Source organism: Cynoglossus semilaevis, chromosome 17, assembly GCF_000523025.1.
Source record: "Cynoglossus semilaevis isolate Cse_v1.0 chromosome 17, Cse_v1.0, whole genome shotgun sequence".
In the NCBI taxonomy this organism is placed as follows: Eukaryota; Metazoa; Chordata; class Actinopteri; order Pleuronectiformes; family Cynoglossidae; genus Cynoglossus; species Cynoglossus semilaevis.
In genome coordinates this window covers 1,552,935-1,575,456 of record NC_024323.1, presented here as the reverse complement: position 1 = coordinate 1,575,456, position 22,522 = coordinate 1,552,935, and the positions used below count along the sequence as shown (strand labels likewise).

General features: G+C 39.5%; 1 protein-coding gene and 1 long non-coding RNA gene across 3 annotated transcripts in view; one reads left to right on the top strand and one right to left on the bottom strand.

Annotated features, from left to right (window-relative positions):
• The window catches only part of rhbdf1a (rhomboid 5 homolog 1a (Drosophila)), a 50,180-nt gene that overhangs the window by 5,939 nt on the left and 21,719 nt on the right, over positions 1-22,522 (bottom strand). For both annotated transcript variants that reach the window (XM_008329233.3, XM_025064189.1), the window contains 9 exons: positions 8,887-9,031; positions 8,652-8,791; positions 4,332-4,545; positions 3,359-3,565; positions 3,114-3,236; positions 2,020-2,183; positions 1,207-1,458; positions 1,019-1,130; positions 868-942 (listed from right to left, as the gene is read on the bottom strand). In XM_008329233.3, coding sequence (XP_008327455.1) covers positions 868-942; positions 1,019-1,130; positions 1,207-1,458; positions 2,020-2,183; positions 3,114-3,236; positions 3,359-3,565; positions 4,332-4,545; positions 8,652-8,791; positions 8,887-9,003 — 1,404 coding nt within the window. In that variant the 5' untranslated portion in view covers positions 9,004-9,031. The remainder of the gene's footprint in view (positions 1-867; positions 943-1,018; positions 1,131-1,206; positions 1,459-2,019; positions 2,184-3,113; positions 3,237-3,358; positions 3,566-4,331; positions 4,546-8,651; positions 8,792-8,886; positions 9,032-22,522) is intronic.
• LOC112488366 (uncharacterized) lies at positions 4,555-6,547 on the top strand. The gene is made up of 2 exons (XR_003052341.1): positions 4,555-5,550; positions 5,584-6,547. It is a non-coding gene; the product is annotated as an uncharacterized LOC112488366 (long non-coding RNA).

Sequence of the window (22,522 nt, the reverse complement as noted above, 5' to 3'; positions counted from 1 at the left end):
ATTTGAAAAAAAAAAAAATCAAATTATTAGCTTCAATAAGAACTGACCAACGATACATAATGTAGTACTGCTCCACACTAGGGGTTCCCAACCCCTGGTCCGAGGACCGGTGCTGGTCCAAAGATAATTTGGTAGAGGGCCGCAGTGGGACAATAGTGAAAAAAATGTACAATAAAAAATACTCAGTTTGTTTATTTCTGTCTGACCTGTCTGAAGTATTAATTAGAAATTATAAATTAAGATTTACTCGTCACACGAGAAGCCAGGCAGGAGGAGTAGGAGTAAAAAAAATTGACACCAGAGAAATATTTAAAATCTGTTCCTAAAGTAAAAGGGTGTTTTAAGAATTTAGAACTGGAAGGTGATTTAAACCAGTCCAGAATCAGTCACTAATGTCACCACAGTGCTGCGTAGGAATAGACTGTGATGATACACGACCTGGAAAATTACATTCATTACATTCTACACAAACGGGAAGCGTGCCTTTCGGTCAGATGACTTTCTAACTAGAACTTTCTGAGGTCAGAAGTTTTTCCCGTTGGTTTGTAGAATGAGGAGAGGCATTGAACCCAAAACCACTTACCCTCCAGGGGAAACACTGACACACAATATCTAACTAGCGGGATGCTGTAATAATCTTAATCTGTCACTGAAGAATTGTTTTACCCATGGTTCCTAGGTAATATATACTGACACTACCATACAGACATTCACTCCGGTAGTCAATATGGAACGAACGATAACCCAATTCCCCACCTGTATGTCTTTTGGACTGTGAGTTTGAGCTGTTTCGAATAGACATCAAAATTGGAATATTTACAATGTTTTCAAAATGGATACAGAAGGAAACATCTACACTCTGCTCACCGAACTCGGCCCGATCCAGAAGTTCTCCTGCTGCACAAATTTGACGTTCTCGTACACACCTTTGTTTCTTAAAACCTGGCAAACGGTAAAGGCAAAGGTTTGCAAGAAAGTTCTCTGACATATGTCAATCACTAGAGGGAGCTGGACTCACAGAATCAACCGTCTCATGCTGGGAGAATCCCACTGGTGCAACACCGTAGATACATACAGCCAGAATAGTGATGAGTAAATGCACAACGGTGATCCAGTACGTGAAGAAAGGCCTAAAAACACAAACCATTATCAAGGAATGTCACCTAAAACTAAATCAATCCCACGTTTAGACCTGAGCTGCCGTACCTGTGGTCGTCCATGTCCTCTATCTGCCTCTTGACGTAGCTGTCTATACGTTTGCGATAAGTGCGGTTTGTCAGCTTTCCCACCATGCCCAGTCCATACGGCCTCTTCTCTCGGGCAAAGAGTTTCTTGACCGGGACTACGATTCGCTGGCCGCGCCGCTGCCCGTTGACGCTCACCACCTCCTGCCGCAGGGGCACCTTGGGCGGCCCAGGTGTTCCCTCTTTGGCTTTACGCCACCCTCGCTCCAGCGGTCTGGAAGGGGTTACACGGACGGCGTTCAATAACGAATGTCATACTGACGTTTGCTTTCATCAGCACGGCTCAGAGCAGCGGTTTCCAAACTTTTTAAGGCGAGGCCTCCCGCCAAACAGTATTAGCTTATGGCCGGGACCTCCCTGCTAACCCACAGACAATGCTACAAAATATGTAAATAAACAAAAACTTTTACATTTTCTTACTTTTATTTACTATGGCAAAGTAAGGCTCGGGGGCCGGATGTAGCCCGTTCAGCTTTTTAATCCGGCCCGCCATATTTTTCCAAATTATATTATTTATTTATATTATCATTAAACTTCTGCCTTTTCCCTGCAATAGCCACATTTCCCCAATAGATGGTGTAGGAAATGACGAAAGCATTTTAGCATTTATGCAGGACTTTTACATGTCATTTATAGAAAAAATATTAATTTCTTTGTATTATTTATCTTATTTTCCCTCTAATTGACTAAGGCCCTCTCCTAGTGCCCCTTACACCCCCATAGGGGGCTGCAGTCCCCACTTTGAAAACCACTCATTTAGGTAGTTCTAACTCACAGCATCAGGTGACTTCTCTCCAGCTCTGTTTTGTCTAGAGCGCTGCCCGTCAGCTCCGTCTCATCCTTCTGGCTGCTGTGCTCTGCCTCTTTTATGGCCGACTCCGACGGCGACTCGAACACCTCGTCTGTGTACGTGGACAACTCTTCGTGCATCAGAATATCCTGCGCAGAGAGAAAGTAGTTGACTTGTCTTCGACTTATTGACTTGTGCTGTCTTTATTTGCTTTTTATACAGAAGCAACACCAAAAAAAAATTCAATAAATAAAATCCAAACATGACTAAAATACAGCCCCTAATCATCACAGAGCCAGGTTGGTGCTTTACTGAGGACCAGGAACTAATTTACATCTTCCTCCTTGCCTCTGTGATTAGTCACTTGTAAGTCGTTTGTATATAGCATCTGCTAAATACGTAAATGTGAATGTGATAGGTGGGAAAAAAAAGGGCAGTGGTCCACAACCTCCGGGCCGTGGACCGGAACCAGTACATGTCAAGATGCTTTCCTCGGTCACATGACTTACCTACATCTGCTCCCTTCTTAAAGAGTCTGCTCCGTTCGGTAACATATAATACATTACCACTAAGTTGAAATCGCCAAGCTAGCAACATGAACAGAAAACAAACATCTTTGGAAATTTTATTTAGTTGTTTTTATCCGCTAAAAAGCCAGTTCATAATAAAACTGTCAGAGATTTAACCGGTCCGTGGCGCGAAAAAGTAAGGGACCGCTGAACTAGGGTCCGATACAAACTTTTTGCTGATATCGGATTTCCTAATCCGATATCAACCGATATCGATATAGTGGAGCAGTGGTGGCCTGGTGGTTAAGGAAGTTAAGTGCCGCCTGCTTACTAACGGGATAGGTTAAAGCAGTGTTTCTCAATTATTTTGTGCCATGCTCCCCCTAGGGGACAGAGGTGAAAAAAAGAAAATGTGAAAAAAGAAAATCTCTGGATCACAGGAATATCTAGGTCAGAGCTGAAGAACGAAACTGAAGTCGACTTTGGCTAATAAACATAAACAGCACAGGTGACAAAATACTTTTGCACGGAAAAACGTAAACACTGTAACTACAGTTTTTTCCTTAGTACCCTTCCAAAGAAGGATGTGTCCAGTTCATCAGGAAAGTCGACCACGTCCTCCTCCATGAAGCTGGCGGGGGTAAAGCTTCGTCTCTGAGCTCTTCTCAGAGTGCTTTCTCGTAACGAGCGGCCCTGGGGGGACAAGAAGGTCAGAAATGTAGATTTACAACATCAGACTGCCAATAAAATGTGACAAAGAGACAATGTTTATTCCCCAGTCCATTACAGTGTTACTTTCCCAGTCATCAAGTCACCTTGACCAAGGCTGCGGCAGCCCTGAAGCTCATCCTGGCAACAGATTCCCTCTTCCTCCGCCGGGGCAGCCTGTTGAGACCTGAGCGGGAGCTGGTGAAAGAACAGAGGGAGGCAGCTCCGGGAGTGATGGGGGTTTGAGGCACGCTGTACCCATCCACCTCCTCCACCATACGGAAAGCTCGCCCTCGTGCCAGGGGATCCACAATCTGGAGAGCAGTGGGATTTCGAACACAAGTCAAGGGTATGTAGTATGAATTTTCACATAAGACATCACAATAAATAAATATTTGTTTTGATCAGGGTAAATAATAATTAAATAAAAATTGAAATAATATGAATTTACATCTGTTTTATTAATGTATTTTATTTAACAAAATTGTGCAACTAATATTAAATTATTTTACTTTTTATTTTCTTTATATGTGCGATTTTTATTCACTGTGACTTCTCGCTACTTTATGGGCTTATATAGCTACCATTGAGTAACTTTTTGCTATATTCTTGTTGCGCTATTTAGCAAAAAGTACAATTAATAATTATATCATATATATCGTAATATAATAATAATAATTATTATTATTGTTGTTGTTTTTGATGTCAGTATTATGTATATTTGTGTATGTCATAATTTTACAAAAAAACATCCTAAACATGTAGTCTTTTCAAAATTCATCAGGCGGGCCGGATTGAACACCCTAGCGTGACGGTTTTGGTCCACGGGCCGTATGTTTGGCCCCCCTGCTCTAGCACAAAGCATTGAATCATACTGTGCCACAGAGCTACATGTGTTTAATCACAGTATGTCAACATATCATGTATATATAAAGTTTATCGGGTTAATATGAGTAAATAATAATAATAATAAAAATAATTTTAAAAAAAATTTAATTTGATTAATTAAGTTTGATTGACTGACTTCTAAGAGAACATGAAATAGAGAACGCAGTAAGACATTTGTCCTTGTCCGCTCACCTTTTGCATGCCATGCTGTGAAGTGGGGACGTAGAGAGGAGGCGGAGTCTCAGTGCTGGTTAAGGAGATGTTGTCCTGACTCGGCAGATCCATCTCTCGGATCACCTGGGGTTTCAGCTTCCCGTAGCGCAGGCTGCAGTGGCGCAGACTTTTCCTCTGCCATTTTTGGGTGGCATCTCCATCCTTACTGACTCCAAACCAGTCAGCTGTTTCCCTATTGCCGCAACGTGTCAAACAGAACCCTATTACGATCAGCTGGTTCCAGACTGTGTACATTTATGTAAAGATCTTGAATATAACAGCAAGTGTTTCTCAGTAATGACCATGTTGAAGAAGAGAGTGTTGGCAGAAACTGATAAGGCTGCAGTGAAAAGATGCTACAGATAGAAGCACAAAAGGAAACATGTCTGGGCATGTTCAGGTCTGGAAAAGACTGAAATAAATCCTCACCCTTTTTGGACAAAACAAGGCCTAAAACTGGACTGGACAAACTAAGGCCCGGGGGCTGGATGTGGCCCGTTCAGCTTTTTAATCTGACCGGCAAACTTTTTCCAAATTATATAATTTATTTATATTATCATTATACTTCTGCCTTTTCTCTGCAATACCTACGTTTCCCCAATAGATGGCATAGAAAATAATAAAATATTTTTTTTTTTAATTTATCTTAGTTCGCAATCTAACACTGCAAAAACCTCAAACAAAGCAAACTTTAAAGCAGGGGTGTCAAACATATGGCCTGCGGGCCAAAATCGGCCCGCTTGATAAATTGTGAAAACAAAACAAAAAATCTTTGAAAATCTTCATGTTGTTAATGTTTTGTAAAATTGTATTTTATTAAACATGAAAATTTACAACCCTGCTTTAAAGCATTTTTTGCCATAACAGTTTTCTCTCCTTTCTAGAGAAATGGATACGTGTCACATTGCTGCTGGTTAGTGTGCTTAATAAGTACCAGAGCAAACAATGTGGCTGTGGTCAAGGGCCAGGACAAGGAAATGGAAACATTCTTCAAAGAAAAATTTTGGGTTTTTTTTTCTTTTTTTTCCCTCTACACTAATTACCGACTGCAGTGTCAGGGGTTGGTGTATGAAGTGAAACCCATTCTGGCTCAGCTAACTGTTTCAGTCACCTATTAGTTCATGTGAAAAGCAGGTCTGTTTTGAAACGTAACCACCTGCTATTTTAGAATCCAGAACAGTGTGTCTTCTCTCTACAGGTGTGGTTCAAACAGTGTGTCTTCTCTCTACAGGTGTGATTCAGTTTCAGTTTCTGGTGCTTTTTTTTTTTGTTTGTTTGTTTGTTTTTAGTGTAAAATTGAATCAGGATAATGTTCCAGGAAATAGATTGAGTTAAAAACTTCAACTGAAGAGCATTGTTAGAGGCTACAGTTTTTTTTTTTGTTTCTGTTTGAGAGACATGTAGGAAAACAAGGCTGAGTCAGTATGATGAGGTAATGAAGAAGAATTGACGGCAGGAAAGTCATAACTTTTTGGTTTTGGTTCCTCTTCATTTTTTCGCAACATTACAGTAGACTCATTGCTGCAGCTGCTCAGTGGAAAGTCACAAATTCCCTTTTTTGAAAAGAGAAAGGAACCACCTGACCGCAGGGCTCATACATCTTACTGCCAGCTCATTAAAAGTACAGGCTGTTTAAGTTCAATGTCAGACTCTGTTGATCGTGCTGCATGTAGCGGTTGAAGTCTGGGCTAACTTTTATTTCTTGTTTTAGTCTTAGCATTAGCATTAAGATATTTTTTTTTTTTGGTGAAAATTTGATGATTTTTGTACATTAATTTTTTTTTTTAAATAATTATTTCTAATTTTTTTAATTACTTTAGCAACTCACCCTCCTCTACAATTTAATTCAAATTTTTACACATTTTTGCCTTGTTATTATCTTTAGTAATTTCTTTTGTCATCCAATATTCTCGGCTAACCTTTAACTTTTTGTTAGCTTATTTTTCTATTTGAGCAATTAACTATTAGTTACGGTATTCTAGAATGGGTCTTAGATATTAAATAATTCGTATAAAATAATGTGCAAAATATATTTGGAAAAAAATATATTTTGGGCTAACTTTATATACTTCTGCTTTAACCTTGAGGTAAAAAATTTTAATAGCTTTTTGGGGTCAATCTCTTGTAACATCACATCCTGGTGATTAAAGCTGATTTTTTTTTACCTAAAAGTAACCAATTTGGCAGACAGCTACAGGTCTGTAAAATTTGAAATTATAATCAATCATTTAAAAAAAAAAAGTTGTTACAGTTTTCAAGCATTAGCATTAGCGTTGACCAGTGTTTTTGACTCCGACAGCTTCTGTGTGCGAACGGAGATCCCGCTGTACCTGAGCAGGGTTCTGGAGAGCGAGTAGTGTTTCCTGACGCTGCGGCGAGCAGCTCGCTGGCCTTTAATGGGGACCGTGTTAATCCGCTCAAAGTGCACTCTTCTGCTGCTGCGACCAGGCAGAGCAGAACCAGAAGAAGACGAGGAGGTGAAGAAGAGAGGAAGGGGAGAAGAGGGGAAAAGACAAAGAGGCAGTCAGAGGGGGGGGAGAAAGAAAGTGCAGCTGGACAGTGGTGAAGTCCACATGCTGACAGAGCAAAGCAGATTACTGTTAGGGCTTTTATTCGCCCTGAAATGTACAACATGAGACAACAGTCAGATAACACACAGGTGGTATTCAGAAACGGTCATGCAGTTAGTAAGAAGGTGAAGAGAAAAGCAGGGACGGCTGCAGATGCAGATTCACATGCACCGGGACACGCAGCGTCAGCGTTGTACTGACAAATGCACGAATCAGATTTTTTTCTTATGGTATTCAGCATGTAAAAACAGGGCTTTGATGATTATTATAATATCATGGTAAGAGTTACGGAAGTATAAATGCTAATTTTTTTTTATGTTTATTTCTCCTAGCGATGGCTCAATCTAATACTGTTCAAAATACCACGATTAATACGAAAAAAAAAGCACGGCATGTTATCACATGGATATGGGTATTGTAAGATACTCCAAGATGCAGTATCGGTATCACTGCATCACTGCATCACTGTATGAAAATGTAATATTGAGTCATCCCTAATTTCTTCATGAAAGTCTAAAACCAAAAAGACCTTAGGTCAAGCCATTTGTCTTTTTGGAGTTTTCAGGTGTAATATCTATTTACACTTATTCCTTGTGTAGGACTAAAATACTACAATACACTTTCAAGTGCTGTATATGTGAATAATTTAGTTCGGTATAGCTGTGGAAAAAGGTCAAAGTCTTGATTCTTAGATTTTGGATTTGGAGACAAAGCCTCAATATATTCCTTACTGACGTGGAAGAAATGTTTACAATCTTATATTTATACAAATACTTTATCTAAGATGAAACATGAGACTTGTCAGTAATTATTTGGTTACTGGAAATTTGAGTCAAGTTCAGAGAATGTAGAAAATTTACTGCAGTTTCTGTGGCGCTACTTCCAAGCTGTTTAAAAAAATCTTTTTTTTTAAATTGCTGTTTCAGTGCTACATATTTTATGGATTCAAATCAAGGCGAAAAGGTTCATTTTTGTAAAAGCCCACATGCGTGTATAAAAATATTTCAAAATAAAATATGTATATGTAAATAAAAAAATGTTAGCAGACAACTCTCTCAGTTACGTAACATTCCTAAACATACGCACATTTTTTTTTTTTTTAAAACTAACAACCAATCAAGTGGCTCACCGACAGCTAATCAAACCACAGCAGACAAACATCCAGTCGCATTGTTTACCTAGCGATAGCTACTGAAGATCCAGTGCTGTTAGAATGCAACACAGACAAGTTGATGTGTGGAGACTGTAAAGTTCATTGCGTTTGCAAAAAAATAAAAAAATAAAAAATATTGACCTGACTTGACTTAAGTAGTGTACCATAATATTTATGAGAAAACCTGTATTTGTTCAGTTTCAATGTTTTTCTTCATAAATAATGTATCTGTCTCTGTCTGTTGATGCAGTCTAATAAAAATGGATGACTATCAATCGGTACAGTGTTGACTTTCAACACTGAAGCTCAAACATCCTTATATAACAACATAGAAATGAATGGACTCTGTAAATAAGGGGTGCCCAAACCCTGGTGCGGGGACTAGTGCCGGTCCATAACTGATTTGGTACCAGGCCGCAGTGGGACAGAGTGAAAAAATGTACTTGAGTTTTTACTAATTTACTTCATTCAAAAAGAATCCAGTTATATCCCTTTACTTTTTTCATTCAAAGATAGGGACCGCTGCTGTAAATTATATCATGATGCTTCTGTACTATCGGTCCTAACCGTCTTTACCTCTTGATGGTCTGAGTGATGGATGACTGACGTTGCAAGACGGGTCGCCTCGTGTCAAAGAAGTCACGGGGAGGGGCCTGGAAGTGAGAGGGCTCCACTGGCATACTGATGCTGCGCAGGAATCCCTGCCTTTTTATGGGCTGCTCCAGAAATAAGAAGAGAAGAAAAGAGAAAAATTTGAATAAACACCAAATGAAAAAAAAAACAATTCAGAGGAAAAAAAAAAAAAAAGCACCTGAACAAATGTGGGAGGCTCGTCCAGTGACATCTGTGCTGTTGGAATGTCCAGTCTAAGCCAGGGAGGTTTCTTCCTCTGCAGGCTGCTGGTGCTCTCCCTCCGAGGTTCAGCCATGTTCTCTGTCCTGTCCCAGGCCTTCCAGCTGCATGAAGAAAAAATTGCAAAGTCACCGTTGCTGTCATTTCGCACAGACGTATGCTGTTCACGGTCTAAATGTAGATGGGGTAGACATTACCGAAAAACCTAAAAATGTATTCACGTCTAGAGGAGCAATAGAAAAACACAGCTGCATATTTCTTTCCCACTCTCTTTTGAAGGGTTGCAGACACTTCTGGCTGAAAATTGTGTTTGGAAGGAGGGTCATCCTCAACCAATAGCTGATCCTCAAAGACACTGAATTATCAAAATAATAAAAAACAAACATGTCAATGAATCTAAAGAATTTAAGGAGGAGATTGTGTTCTGGTATGACCTAACATGAATCAAAATCTGTTGATGGATGGATGGATGAATAGATAGATGGATGGATGGATGCATGGATGGATGCATAGATAGACGGACAGATGGATGGATGCATGGATGATGAATAGATAGATGGACAGATGGATGGATGGATGATGGATGATGCATGGATGGATGCATAGATAGATGGACAGATGGATGGATGGATGATGGATGATGCATGGAGGGAGGCATAGATAGACGGACAGATGGATGGATGCATGGATGATGAATAGATAGATGGACAGATGGATGGATGGATGATGGATGATGCATGGATGGATGCATGGATGGATGAATAGATAGATGGATGGATGGATGGATGTATGGATGAATAGATAGATGGATGGATGGATGCATGGATGGATGCATAGATAGATGGACAGATGGATGCATGGATGGATGCATAGATAGAAGGACAGATGGATGGATGCATGGATGGATGCATAGATAGATGGACAGATGGATGGATGGATGGATGTATGGTTGAATAGATAGATGAACAGATGGATGCATGGATGGATGCATGGATGATGAATAGATAGATGGACAGATAGATGGATGGATGAATAGATAGATGGATGGATGGATGGATGGATGGATGGATGGATGTATGGATGAATAGATAGATGGACAGATGGATGGATGCATGGATGAATAGATAGATGGACAGATGGATGCATGGATGGATGCATAGATAGATGGACAGATGGATGGATGGATGCATGGATGGATGCATGGATGGATGCATGGATGGATGCATGGATGGATGAATAGATAGATGGATGGATGGATGCATGATGCATGGATGGATGCATAGATAGATGGACAGATGGATGGATGGATGATGGATGATGCATGGATGGATGCATAGATAGAAGGACAGATGGATGGATGCATGGATGAATAGATAGATGGATGGATGGATGCATGGATGATGAATAGATAGATGGACAGATGGATGCATGGATGGATGCATAGATAGATGGACAGATGGATAGATAGATAGATAGATAGAACTATAAAAAAAACGATAGATAGATAGATAGATAGAACTATAAAAAAAAATATAAAAAACCAGAACTATAATTTTCTCTGCTCAACTCAACTCTCCAGCACTCTCTACAGCTGCCCAGCACGTTTCACATTCACAGACCAAGGAGCAATAAATACTGGCGCGTCAGAGTGAGAAACCTTACAGTTTTAGACCTAATCTCTTAATTCCACGGCTACGTTTAAATAGCCCCACTTAGTGGTTAGAACATTTGCTTCCCGTTCACACGACACCCTTTGGAGGTTAATTAGTTCCTGTGCGATCGAGGCCCGCGCTGTGCGTCCGCCTTAAACAGACCGCCCGCAGCTGAAGCCTCGTTAGCAGAAGCTAACATTTTACCGTGAGGCCGCCTCCGTGCACTGCCTGCGTCTTCGTTTCCTGTCTTTTTCATCATTTACGAGATTCCAGAGCTGTGAATCCGTCGCTTCTTAACAGTGCACAGCCTTAAAGATACTAGTACTAAGTATCTCTTAAGTGAAGTACATTTTTCATTTGACGTATTTGTGTCATTAAACAGGATCTAGCTACTGGGCAACCCCGCTTCAGGTATTTTTTTCCCGTGCCTTTGGCTAGCTTTTGGCTATTTTTGTTCACTTGCTAACCTGTGGCTAATTTTAAATGGCTAAACAATTAGGTATTGTTTTGTACAATGTTTAAATTGTCTTGTTATGTTACTGAGCTTTTTGCTGTTTTTTAAAATACTTTTTATGCCTTCACTTCTTCCCGGTTTCATCTGATCCTGTACCAAAGAATTTAAATGTTTTACAGATATCCATCCGAGCTAAACAAAATGTGGCAAACTTGTGAGCCACATAATCACAGCCTTCATTGCCATTGCAGTTGGAACCTTAAGCACTTCTTCTGAATCTAACCTTTGTGAGAAGATGTGGGCGTAGACTTGCCCTCATTACAATTTCACAGAAAGCCCTACTTAAAACAAAACCTGTATTCTGCAGAGCATAACTGCGTAAAATTGCAAGGGCGCTGGGCTCTGCTTTAGCGCTGCAGCTCTGCAAGTTTAAATACCTCAGAGGACAGTGTTGTCGCACATAGTTATTAAGTCACGTCCGGGGTTTGAGCTGCCAACGGGCTCACGGGGTCATGTCCTCTCTTCTACCATTACTGTTGACCACATCTGCGTTGTGTTGTCATTATAACAGACCACAGGTCTCTGTACGAGCGCGAGCAAAGATGACATCAGTTTCAGTGTGTCTCAAATGGAAGATTCAAGGCAGTAACGTCAAATTTCAAAGGTTCGAATACTGAAGGATACAACTATAGCACGTCCGATCTGACACTAGCAACAGCAGCCTGCGGGATGCTAAAGGAGAAAATAAAGTATCAGATTGATATCGGTATCAGCAGATACTCTAAGTTGCAGTATTGGTATCGGACGTGAAAAAGTGACAATGAAAAAATGTTTAAAAACTGACAAAGTGACTGCTCCGCTTACTTGCTAATAACAGATTAGACTAGACCAGGGGTGTCAGACTCATTTTGGTTCATTGCATACAACCCAATTAGATGTCATGTGGGCCAGACCAGTTAACTATAGCTAACAAGTGCATGTTTTTTCTTTGTTTTCATGCAAAGAACTACAAGTATATTAGATACTTCTTATTATTTATTCATATTTAATGAAAAATAATTTTACCAAAATATAATGAAAATGAAGTGTTTGTGTCAAAAGTCATCAAGTGGTCCGGACTGAACACCGTAGCGGGCCTGTTATGGCCCACGGGCCACATGTTTGACACCCCTGGACTAAACCCATTTTGTATCATAGGAAAACGACTTCAGATGGTGCTGCACAAAAACACTCTCAACCCTCAAATGTCTTTCTTAACGGATGTATATTGCATGTTCCTCGCGGTGGAACTTTTTCTTTAAATCCAGGGAATCCAGATAAACAACTCAGGAAAGGTTTTTTTTTTTTGGTCCAACCACTAAACATCAGTAATTATTGGAAAATATTTTAAACACAGCCATATGGTGGGAGGCTGGTCAGTGCACTTGCCTTAAAGCTAGCAGATCACCGGCTGGAGTCTGATGGTGTTTTTACTAAGACTATTGCGATCGTATGTTTAGCCCGTATGTGCGTGGGTTTTCTCCAGGTTCTCTGGTTTCCACCCACAGTCTGAGACCACGCGGTTGGAGATCAGGTTAACTGGACTTCGGGGCTTGGAAGCGACTATTCAAATGACCAATTACACACACAAAAAAAACCAACGAACAATGTTTGTATTTTGAATAAATAATAATAAATTGCAGAAACATTTATCAACACGTTATAGAGAAGTTACAGCTATAGAGTCTTGCGTTTACACCCAGCCCTTCAAGGGGAACTCTATCGCTGATGTGGCCCCCTGGTGGCCATATGGTCAATACGACACACTAAATAATTCTATTCATAGTACTACGAATTTACTTATTGTAATTTTTAGGGATGTTCAATATTAGCATAATTATATAATATCTGTAAGAATCGTTAAACTGTAGATTTCATCTCCGATAATGAAAACCCGATGAGGCAATGCCTTGGTTTTTGTCAAATTATGTGTGCCCTAAAGAATAGTTTTGGGGAAAAACAGCTGTATATAAAGGTGAAAGCCACTAGATGGTAGCATTGATGCTCATTTTACTAATCTATTTTAATAATCAGGGGATTGTATGCAGAATGCTGGTGCATGGCAGAAAATAATTGAGAAACACTTCCAATCTTCTAACTTCTAATCTACTGGTAGTTTGAGATTGAAACGTTTTGACAGTCTGATATTTTGCCTGTTTGACCTCCAGTGACATGTACTAGACTGTGACATTGGATTACCAACCAGAACAGAGTCAAAACAGTCTGTTCACTGTGCCCTGTATGACCCAGATACATTTGGTGTCACTCGTGCATTTTTAATCACGACTGCTGAGTCATCTGTGTACCGGAGATTAAACTCTTAAACCCAAACTCGCAGACTGCACGGGGTATGCAAATGTGACACACTATCTCAGCCTGTGCACAGCATCATCAACTGCAGCAACTGCAGTGGCAGCAGCCCTGCATCTTGCTCTGGGCTGAATGGAATATAATTACTTTCACTGTTGGTACAAACAGCAAAGGGTACGGAAAATTGCTCTTTAAAGTAGAAGAAGACGGGACCTTTGCATCAGGATGGTAAATTATACCAGAGAAAATAAGACATTAAAGGGAATTTTTGGTTTTTTGTTAATGATAATTAAACCCCGGTACACTGACTCTCCTGTCAGTTCTACTCTGCCTTCAGACCCAAGTTGGTGTTAGAAACAGTAGCAGGAGCAGAACAAACTCCATTATCGCTTTTATGAAGCGTCTTCCTGTATTTTACATTGTGTTTTCCCTCTGACTTTATAAACTAACTTCATCATATTTTCCCTCAGAACTGCGATCGTTATTGGCTAATTATGCCAGATTGGGCTAGCTTATTTTAGGGGAAAGATGTCGCTTTATTTTGAGTTTTTTTAACATGGATTTTTGGTAAGAAAGTTGTTGAGTTATTCAAGTAAAACATATTTGTTGCTAAATGGACTTGTTTACGTTTTCACACTTTTTGCTTCCGCAATAGCAGCAGTGACGACCATTCATTTTTCTAAAACAAGGGGTCTCCAATCTTTTTCGTAAGGAATTGTCGGCTAGTATTAGCCTTTACTGCGTTGAAGGATCATTATATTTTCAAAATAAAACATCTCAACACCGGGGATTGGGGACCCCGGGCCTAAACCATACAGTGAATTGTTTTGTTATTATGAGCTTCGTGTTCATGATCATGCTTAAATGATTTGATTGGTCTAATTTTTTTTTTTAACATATTTAACATTTATCTATTCCAATGCTGAATTTTAGTGGTGTGTTTGTTTAGTAGTGTATTTTATATCTTTGCTTCACTTTTTACATATTTTTAAAAATTTGTTAACATTTTTTTTTGGGAAAATTAGCTCAATCTTTAGTACTTTTGACCAATGGTAAAATTATAACAAATTTATAATGACAGTTTTTTTTACTTAGTTAACAAGACTAATTTGAACTATCGAGCTAGATTTTACCAATCCCCATGGCTTTAAATATTGTTATTTGCTACTTTTGATATATTGCTGGTCATTTTTAACTGTCAAACCTGTGGCTATTTGTTTATGTATACATATTTCTTTCCTTCAGCTATTTAGCCAGAGCAGTTGGCACAGTAAAAGCCATGGCAGCCATTTCCCCTTTGGAACATTATCCTTGTTTCTAATGGACATCTTGCAAAGAAAGAGCAGAAAATTGAGGCTGATTCCCGTGAAAGACAGATGAGGCTTCACGGACTGGAAGAGCTCCAGAGAAACAGCTCCTGGGGAGAAAATAGGAGCGGCTTTTCTGAATCTAAGCTGGAGGATTAGCTCTCCATCATGTTTCCTCTGTCACGGTCATATTTGGCAGTGAAAGACAAATCATTCTTACCGGCGCTATTTTATAATTATTCAACCAATTTCACTGCCTTATCTCTTGCTAAAGGAACCTCGCCTTGCTCAAAGACTATACAAAGCGTAAATATGGTTAGCATTCCAGGCTTTGAATGAAGGCTGACCTTCTTTTCAGTTATCACGATGATCAGGATTTGTGGAATGATTCCTTTTGACTTCAAGCTTCACATCTCAGAGAACCCACTAACTCCCAGAATGCCGTGCTGCATTTCGCACAGGCCTCCTGTGATGCTTTGGATCATGTGAGAAATTTAATTTTTCCACAATTCCAGAGTTAACCATTTTTACATTATATAATCCAGAAATTAGCATGTCCCGTTTCCCATATGTTATGGTTACAAAATGGATGGCTGTTTTTTATTACTAATGGGGAAAGCGAAGGTATGTATATAATATCGGCGACCCGATATTATCGACCCGATATTAGCAATGATGCAACATCTGTAAGAATCGCTATTGTTTTTTCCTCCGATAATGAAATCTCGATAACACAATGCCTGGGTTTCGCCAAATCATGTGTGCCCAAAGAATAGTTTCGGGGAAAAACAGCTGTATATGAAAGTGAAGGTCACTAGGTGGCAGCACTGCAGATCATTTTATTAATGTTTTTAATAATCAGGGTATTGTATGCAGAAAGTTGATGCCAGCAACCAGGCCCTTAATAGTATTTCAATTCAGGGAGGTTGGTGGGGCACGTCTGTCCCCTAGGGGGGGCCAGGCAGAAAATAATTGAGAAACACTGCTTTAACCCATTACCTCAGTGAGCAGCACTGATCTCCCCTCAACTACGAGACCACCAGTGCTCCGCTATATCGGTATCGTTTGATATCGGAAATTACGCTATCGTTTGATATCGGAATCGGAAATTACGCATTTGGACAATATCGGCATATCTAATCGACAAAAGGTTAATATTGGACATCCCTACTTAAAATTGCTGCAATGTGTCAATTCATAACAAATTCAATTTAACATAAATTTACATGGCTGAACTGGGGTTTTTGTATGGTCCGTACAGGACTACAGTGTAACCCTCTACTGAAATTTTGCATTGGATCAAAATGGAACAAGTGTACGAACTCATTGCTTTCTCACGAGCTTCGCAAACAAACACTGGCCAAAAAGGTAAACAGTGGGAACACATAAAAATGGGGGAAAAAAAAGGAAAAAAGGTGGAGCTGGTATGTCCCTCCAGGTGCAGGAACGTCCGTAATTACTAGAGTTAACAAGCAACCATACCCTGTCTTGGTGTAAGCGGGGGCTACGGCCGTATTGTATTACGTTCTGCACACAAAACTCCGGCAGAATTCAGTTTTCTGTGTGCCAAAGTTTATTAAAACTCCGTTCGTAAATGGAACGCAGTCATGTGGAGGCAGCAGAACAAAGGCCCAGCTGTCAATGTGATGCTAAAAGTCCAACAGAGCAGAGCCTCAGTGAGAAGAGCTTTAAATAAATCATCAAACAGGCAAACAGCTGCGAAAAACGCTTTGTTTAGAAACGAAGCGTTCCTAGTGCTAATTATTTATTTACCATTGAGCTTTTTTTGAAGCGTAATTGTGAAAAAAAATTTTGGCAAAATCTTTGCTCTTTTAGTGGTTCACACAACTGTTGCCCTTGTTTTGCAGTATTGCTCTTTGTAATGTTTATCTGAGTAGAACATCTATAATATCTTAAATGTAATTCTCACACAAAAAAAGTGTCCAAATAAAACACTTGGTCAGTATTATACAATAGAAAAGTTTTGAAAGAAAGTGTAGAAATCTACAAGATACTCCAAGACTGAAAAAAATGAGGACGCCGTAAAATGGTTTCTGCAGACAGTCAGCAATAATGAAGAACAACAGTTTTGTTGGCTGTTGGACACTCGGATCTGTGTACCACGTCTCCCTGAGGTCTTACTACTACACTACTACGCTACTAGCAGTTTGTATTGTGTACTGTATACTGTAGCGATGTCAAATTTTAATGTTCTCAAAGTTGGGCAAAACCTCATTTACGGAAGAAGAAGGAATAGAAAAAAAAAATGATCAGAATACCGATAAAAAGCACATAAATATATTTTTTTACTTTCTAATATTATAAAAAAACATAAGATCTTACCCTTATGTTTTACGCATTCACGTTTAAGGTCAAATGCAGATTGCTACTTGAAGGATTGCTGCACACTATGTGGATCCTCCCTTCCTGCTCTGTGGGAAGAGTTGGCTACGAAACGCACGCATTTACGCAACATGTCAAAAGTGATTTAAGAAAAAATACTTTTCTGGTGAAGCATAATTAAGAACACGGTTTTGTTGTAGTAACGTAATGTTTACGAAAAGGCTTTTGGCTGATTTACGACGCACCGAGCATTATCACCACTAGGTGTCTTATTCTTATTAATGCAGCATTTGTTTGAATTCTGTGCCCTCCGTAAAATAAAAATGTCGTTTTCTTGACGAGAGAATTTGGTTATTTAATAGCGTTTTTCTTTTAATTTTGGGATAATTATTTTATGATAACATTTTATAATAATTTCATAATCATAATAAAATCAAATCTAGATTCCGGCCTCTACATGTCTCAGAGTGCATTGTTGAAATCTCAGCTCAAGCCGAGCCCACATTGCTCAGTTCTCTCCACCTAAAACTGAACCAGACTAAAACTCCTGGGCAGGAAACCACATGCATGCAGTTCTGTGTAAATTGTATTAAATTAGACAGAAGCCGCAGCCACACTGAGGTCTTCAACTAAACCTCTACCTATTTGTCTAATAAACAACCAAAAAAAAGATTCTCACTCAAACACCTAAACCTAAACATTAACAAATGTAGAAATCAATACCTGAAACACATCCAAAAAACTGTATGACTAAGTTAGTGAGTAGGACTGAAAAGGTCAGATTAGAAATTCGGGCTAGTTCCTTTTTTACACTGGTTGAGGGAACATTGGTCCTTTTACAGGGCAGCAATGCAAAAGGAATTTAATTTTTTTTTATATGTTTTTTGTTATTTGTTCCAGAAAAGCGGTTTTGTTGGAATTACTATGTCATCGGCATAGAGCCGACGCTAGGTGGCCGAGCACTCGGAGCAGCCCACGATGACATCCATACGCATCGTTTCCGTATGTAGCGCTATTTACGTGATTTTCTCGAGTCCTAAGAGAGTGAGTGGTAAGGATGGTAATGAGAAGAAGAAACGCATGATGACCATGGAAGTAAAGCATGAAATTGTCAATAAATCTGAGCGTGAAGAAAGAATACAAATCGAAAAAAGCAACAACAACAACAACAAAAAAAAAATAGAAAAGTAAAAACAAATACGTAAGGTAAGTTAATTCTAAGTTTGGGTAAGTTACGTAGTGTACGTGTAAGGTACGATACGGAATCAAGTGTCTACGTACGGGCCAACTCTCTTCCCTTCCTCCTCTTTCTTCGCACATGCCACTATAGTCTATCACGAAGGTAAAAACTCATAATTAAAACCACATTTTATTTCATATCACAGGAATCCTTATATACTATATTTGTTGTGAGTATATGTCTCTATAGCAAAAAAAAACCATTTTTTTCCATTGTTATTAGCACTAATAAGGGAGTTTTTTAGAGGGCCGGAAACGATTAATTTTTTTTCTGTTATTTCTTATGGGAAAAAATTATTCGTGATACGAGCACCTCGAGTTACGAGCTCGGTCCTGGAACGGATTATGCTCGTATCTCGGGGTGTTACTGTACACGGTTCAGTACTGTTTGGTCCCTGTTCAGGATAAGCAGACTGAAGAGAAACACTCCTACCTCAGCTATGGACTGTGGCTCTCTACTTGGTTATATCATCTGCATTAACTTCCACAACTGGTGAAGTCACCAGTTTATTAATGCCTGTGGGGCAGAATAACATGTCTATTTATAGCTGCCTGTTTCTCCTCTTCCCTGGAGCTTTGTATTTGAACCAGCTTCTTACCATGCGAAGATCAAAAGCATCAGTTTTAATGAAGACACAGATGGGCCCTGAATGCCTGCACGCACTGTGTGAACAGAAATGGTTGTCATGTCTTTATGCAAGTTTTTCTTCCGTTTACACGTTGAATTTAAAGGTAGCGGATTATTAGCCATGAATAAATATTTAAAGGTAGCGGATTATTAGCCATGGGTAATGAAAATTAATCACGTACCTAAACAGATTAGTAAAGATGAATATATATGTATATGTATGTATATGCGTTACATTTCTGTGTGACTGTTCTGTCTGTAGGATTTGATTTGTTTTCCTGATTTCATAATCCTGTATCATTAGTCAATTTTCAGGACTGTTAGTGCTTTTGAGCGTGCTAGGAGGAAGCTAGCTCAGGCGTGAGCAAACTTTTTGACTGGCGGGCCACAATTGTCCTAAAATTGAACGGGGGAGGGTGGGGGAGGAGTCAGGAGCAGATAGATGGAGCGTTGGTGTGAACTAAGATAACTGACATGTAAAAGTCTAAAGGCTAAAACGCTTTTATCATTTTCAACGCCATCTATTGGGGAAACATGGGTATTGCAGGGAAAAGGCAGAAGTATAATGATCATAAAAATAAATTATATAATTTGGAAAAGTTTGGCAGGCCGGATTAAAAAGCTGAACGGGCCGCATCCGGCCCCCGGGCCTTAGTTTGCCCATGCCTGAGCTAGCTGTGATTATTGCTTGTACAATACTGTAAATGTTCCTAATACTGAATAATATTCAAAGATAATCCCTCTGTTTTTTACATAAACCTACGATGTTACGTCAGGTAACTGACAATCTTTGTTTTCATGTTGTAGCCACTGAAATCCTCCTCCTATTTACGTTTAGTAACTATTAACAAATAATCTTGACTTGAGTAAGAATTGGTTTCGTTCCATTTGTCATCACTTTAACATGTCATCTGTTGTCATCTTGCTATTAGGACAATGATTTGCACATGAACTTGCTAGGCCCTAATATATCAACTCAGCTCATACTGTATCTGTCAGCAGTCGCGGTCCCGACTGGTCCCCTGTCTTTCTCCCCTGTCTGCTCTCTGTGCCAGGCCTGAAGTCATGACTAACACTGGTATCGGTGTTGTCACTGTCTGACCCTTACGCAAGCACAATTAACTAGTGATAATGCTGGGCTGCAGACCACAGGCACAGATTAAAAATAATAAACTGTATTAAGTCTTGTTTGCTTTTGTAAACCCACGTATCGCAATTAGCATCTTGGAAATAGACCTCGGGTTTGGCAGGACAAACCCGACACACAAGCTAAAAGGCAACATTTTAATTCTTCTTTTAGCACAGGGGTGTCAAACATATGGCCCGCGGGCCAGAAACGGACCACTAGGGGGTTTAATATAGGCCGCTTGATGAATTTTGAAACTGAAAAACTTCACAAAAACATCATGATGGTGATGTTTTTTAAATTTATATTTCGTTAAATGTGAATATAGGTGTCAAACATATGGCCCGCGGGCCACAAACGGACCACTAGGGGGTTTAATCTAGGCCGCTTGATAAATTTTGAAACTGAAAAACTTCACAAAAACATCATGATGGTGATGTTTTTTAAATTTATATTTCGTTAAATGTGAATATATACTTATATATTTGTACTTATTTGCGACAAAAATAAAATACTTATATATTTGTACTTATTTGCGAGAGAAATAAGGAGGGGAAACATGGATTAATTGTTATTTATAGGTAATTTATGTTCTGATTGTACTGGTCCGGCCCACTTAACGTCAAATCAGGCTGTATGTGGGCCCTGATCCAAAATTAGTTTTTACCTTGGCTTTGTGTCAACAGTTGATCAGTTTTAAACAGTTGGGAATCTGCTGTAAAAAAAGGTTCTTTTTTTCTTTGCCTGATCCAAAATTAGTTTTTACCTTGGCTTTGTGTCAACAGTTGATCAGTTTGGGAATCTGCTGTAAAAACCAGGCTCTAGTTCTTTGTCTTAGATAGCAAACCTTTGCAACAAGGTCTTTTAACATGAATACGAAAAAGTCCATGGCCCTTCATTGAATAAAATGAAATGTGACATTGAATGATAGAATTTATTTTAGCTAATAGTTAAGATTAAATCTACAAGCCTCTTTATCAAATCAGGACTGCGAGCCTTGACTTTCATGGCTAAGGCATAGTGATGGAATAGTTTTGCAGTACAAGTACACAAGCAAACAAGTTGGAGGTCAACGTGGTGACTTTGGTTACGCACTGCTGCAAGCAGAATAATGGCAGGCTATGGAAATGACATTGCAGCCAACCACAGCTTAGCTTCATGTTGGATAATTCAATTCTAACGTAGCATGTACAAATGCAGACAAGCCAGACTAATATTATAGAAAATAAATAATGCAAAAATTGCTAAATCTACCCTAAAATGAATTAGCCACAGATAACAGAACAGAGCCAAAATGGCTAAGGATTAGCTCATAAACAGTGACAAAATTGTCATAACATTTTCTGCAAACCACTCCAAAAAAAAAAGCACTTGTTTAAAAATGCTTATTTCAAACCGGGAGGTAAACCATTAACATTACCTTAACTTCAGAAAATACACTGCACAACTCAGCCACAGGCAAATGAGTGAAGTGCAACCTAGCACCAGTAAAACTGTCGTCATCCAAAATGACCCCATACCCCATGTGACAGACTGTCATACCACCTGAGGCCTTACAACATTAAAAAAAAAACACACACACACACACATCAGAAATACCCGATGCAGCTGACACTGCGATCAAGTGACGGACAGGAGGGAAGGTAGGCGGGCGGGCGGTGCGGCTGTGACCAGCGAGACGATCATCAAGGATGATCGGGGTGGAGCTGCCCCCCGAGCCTTTTCCCGTGGTGCTTCAACAGAACCTTTAGCCGAGGATGTCGGCGCTCAGTGGGGTTTCACAATAAAGAGTGGACCGTAAAGAGTCAGCAGTTTTAGCTCGGAGCGACACGTTTGTGTCAGATCTGCTGCCAGGGTCGCTCACTGTCACAGCGCTGTTTACAAGATTGGGTGCCAGAAATATGAATAGCTCATGAAAGTATAAATGGCCCCTCTCACAGCAGGTGCTCATGGGATGTATATATAGAACGCTGAAAATATGAAGACCGTCACAAGCCAACCTGCTCCAGAATCTGTGTTCTGACAATGGCAGAACAAACAAACAAACAAACAAACAAGATGTGTACGTCAGATTTGATCAAACAGACTGCAGTCATTTATCTCACCATATTAATGCATCTCTCTCTCTGTCTACCTTTTTTTTCCCACTTTATATGATTATATCAGAAGCAGAACGAAGGCTAAGGAAAATTGTGTTATTATAACAGCGCAGGGTCCTGGCTTTTATCACACTGCAAAAATATCCTCAGGAAATATGTGTGAAGGTCCAGCGGGAGATTTTATCATTACTTTAATATGAGTGTGTTCACAAACACAAAGAATATTGCACACAAAAATGATTGTTATTGCCTTTGAAAAACATGCATTCTCGCGAACACATGGAGCTAATGAAACCTTTTAATTATTTAGTAATTCTGCATGTGAATTATTCAGCACAAACTACTTACAAGAGTCGCCAGCAACAAGGCTGAGGCCCTTTAACTTTCAACAATGTAGA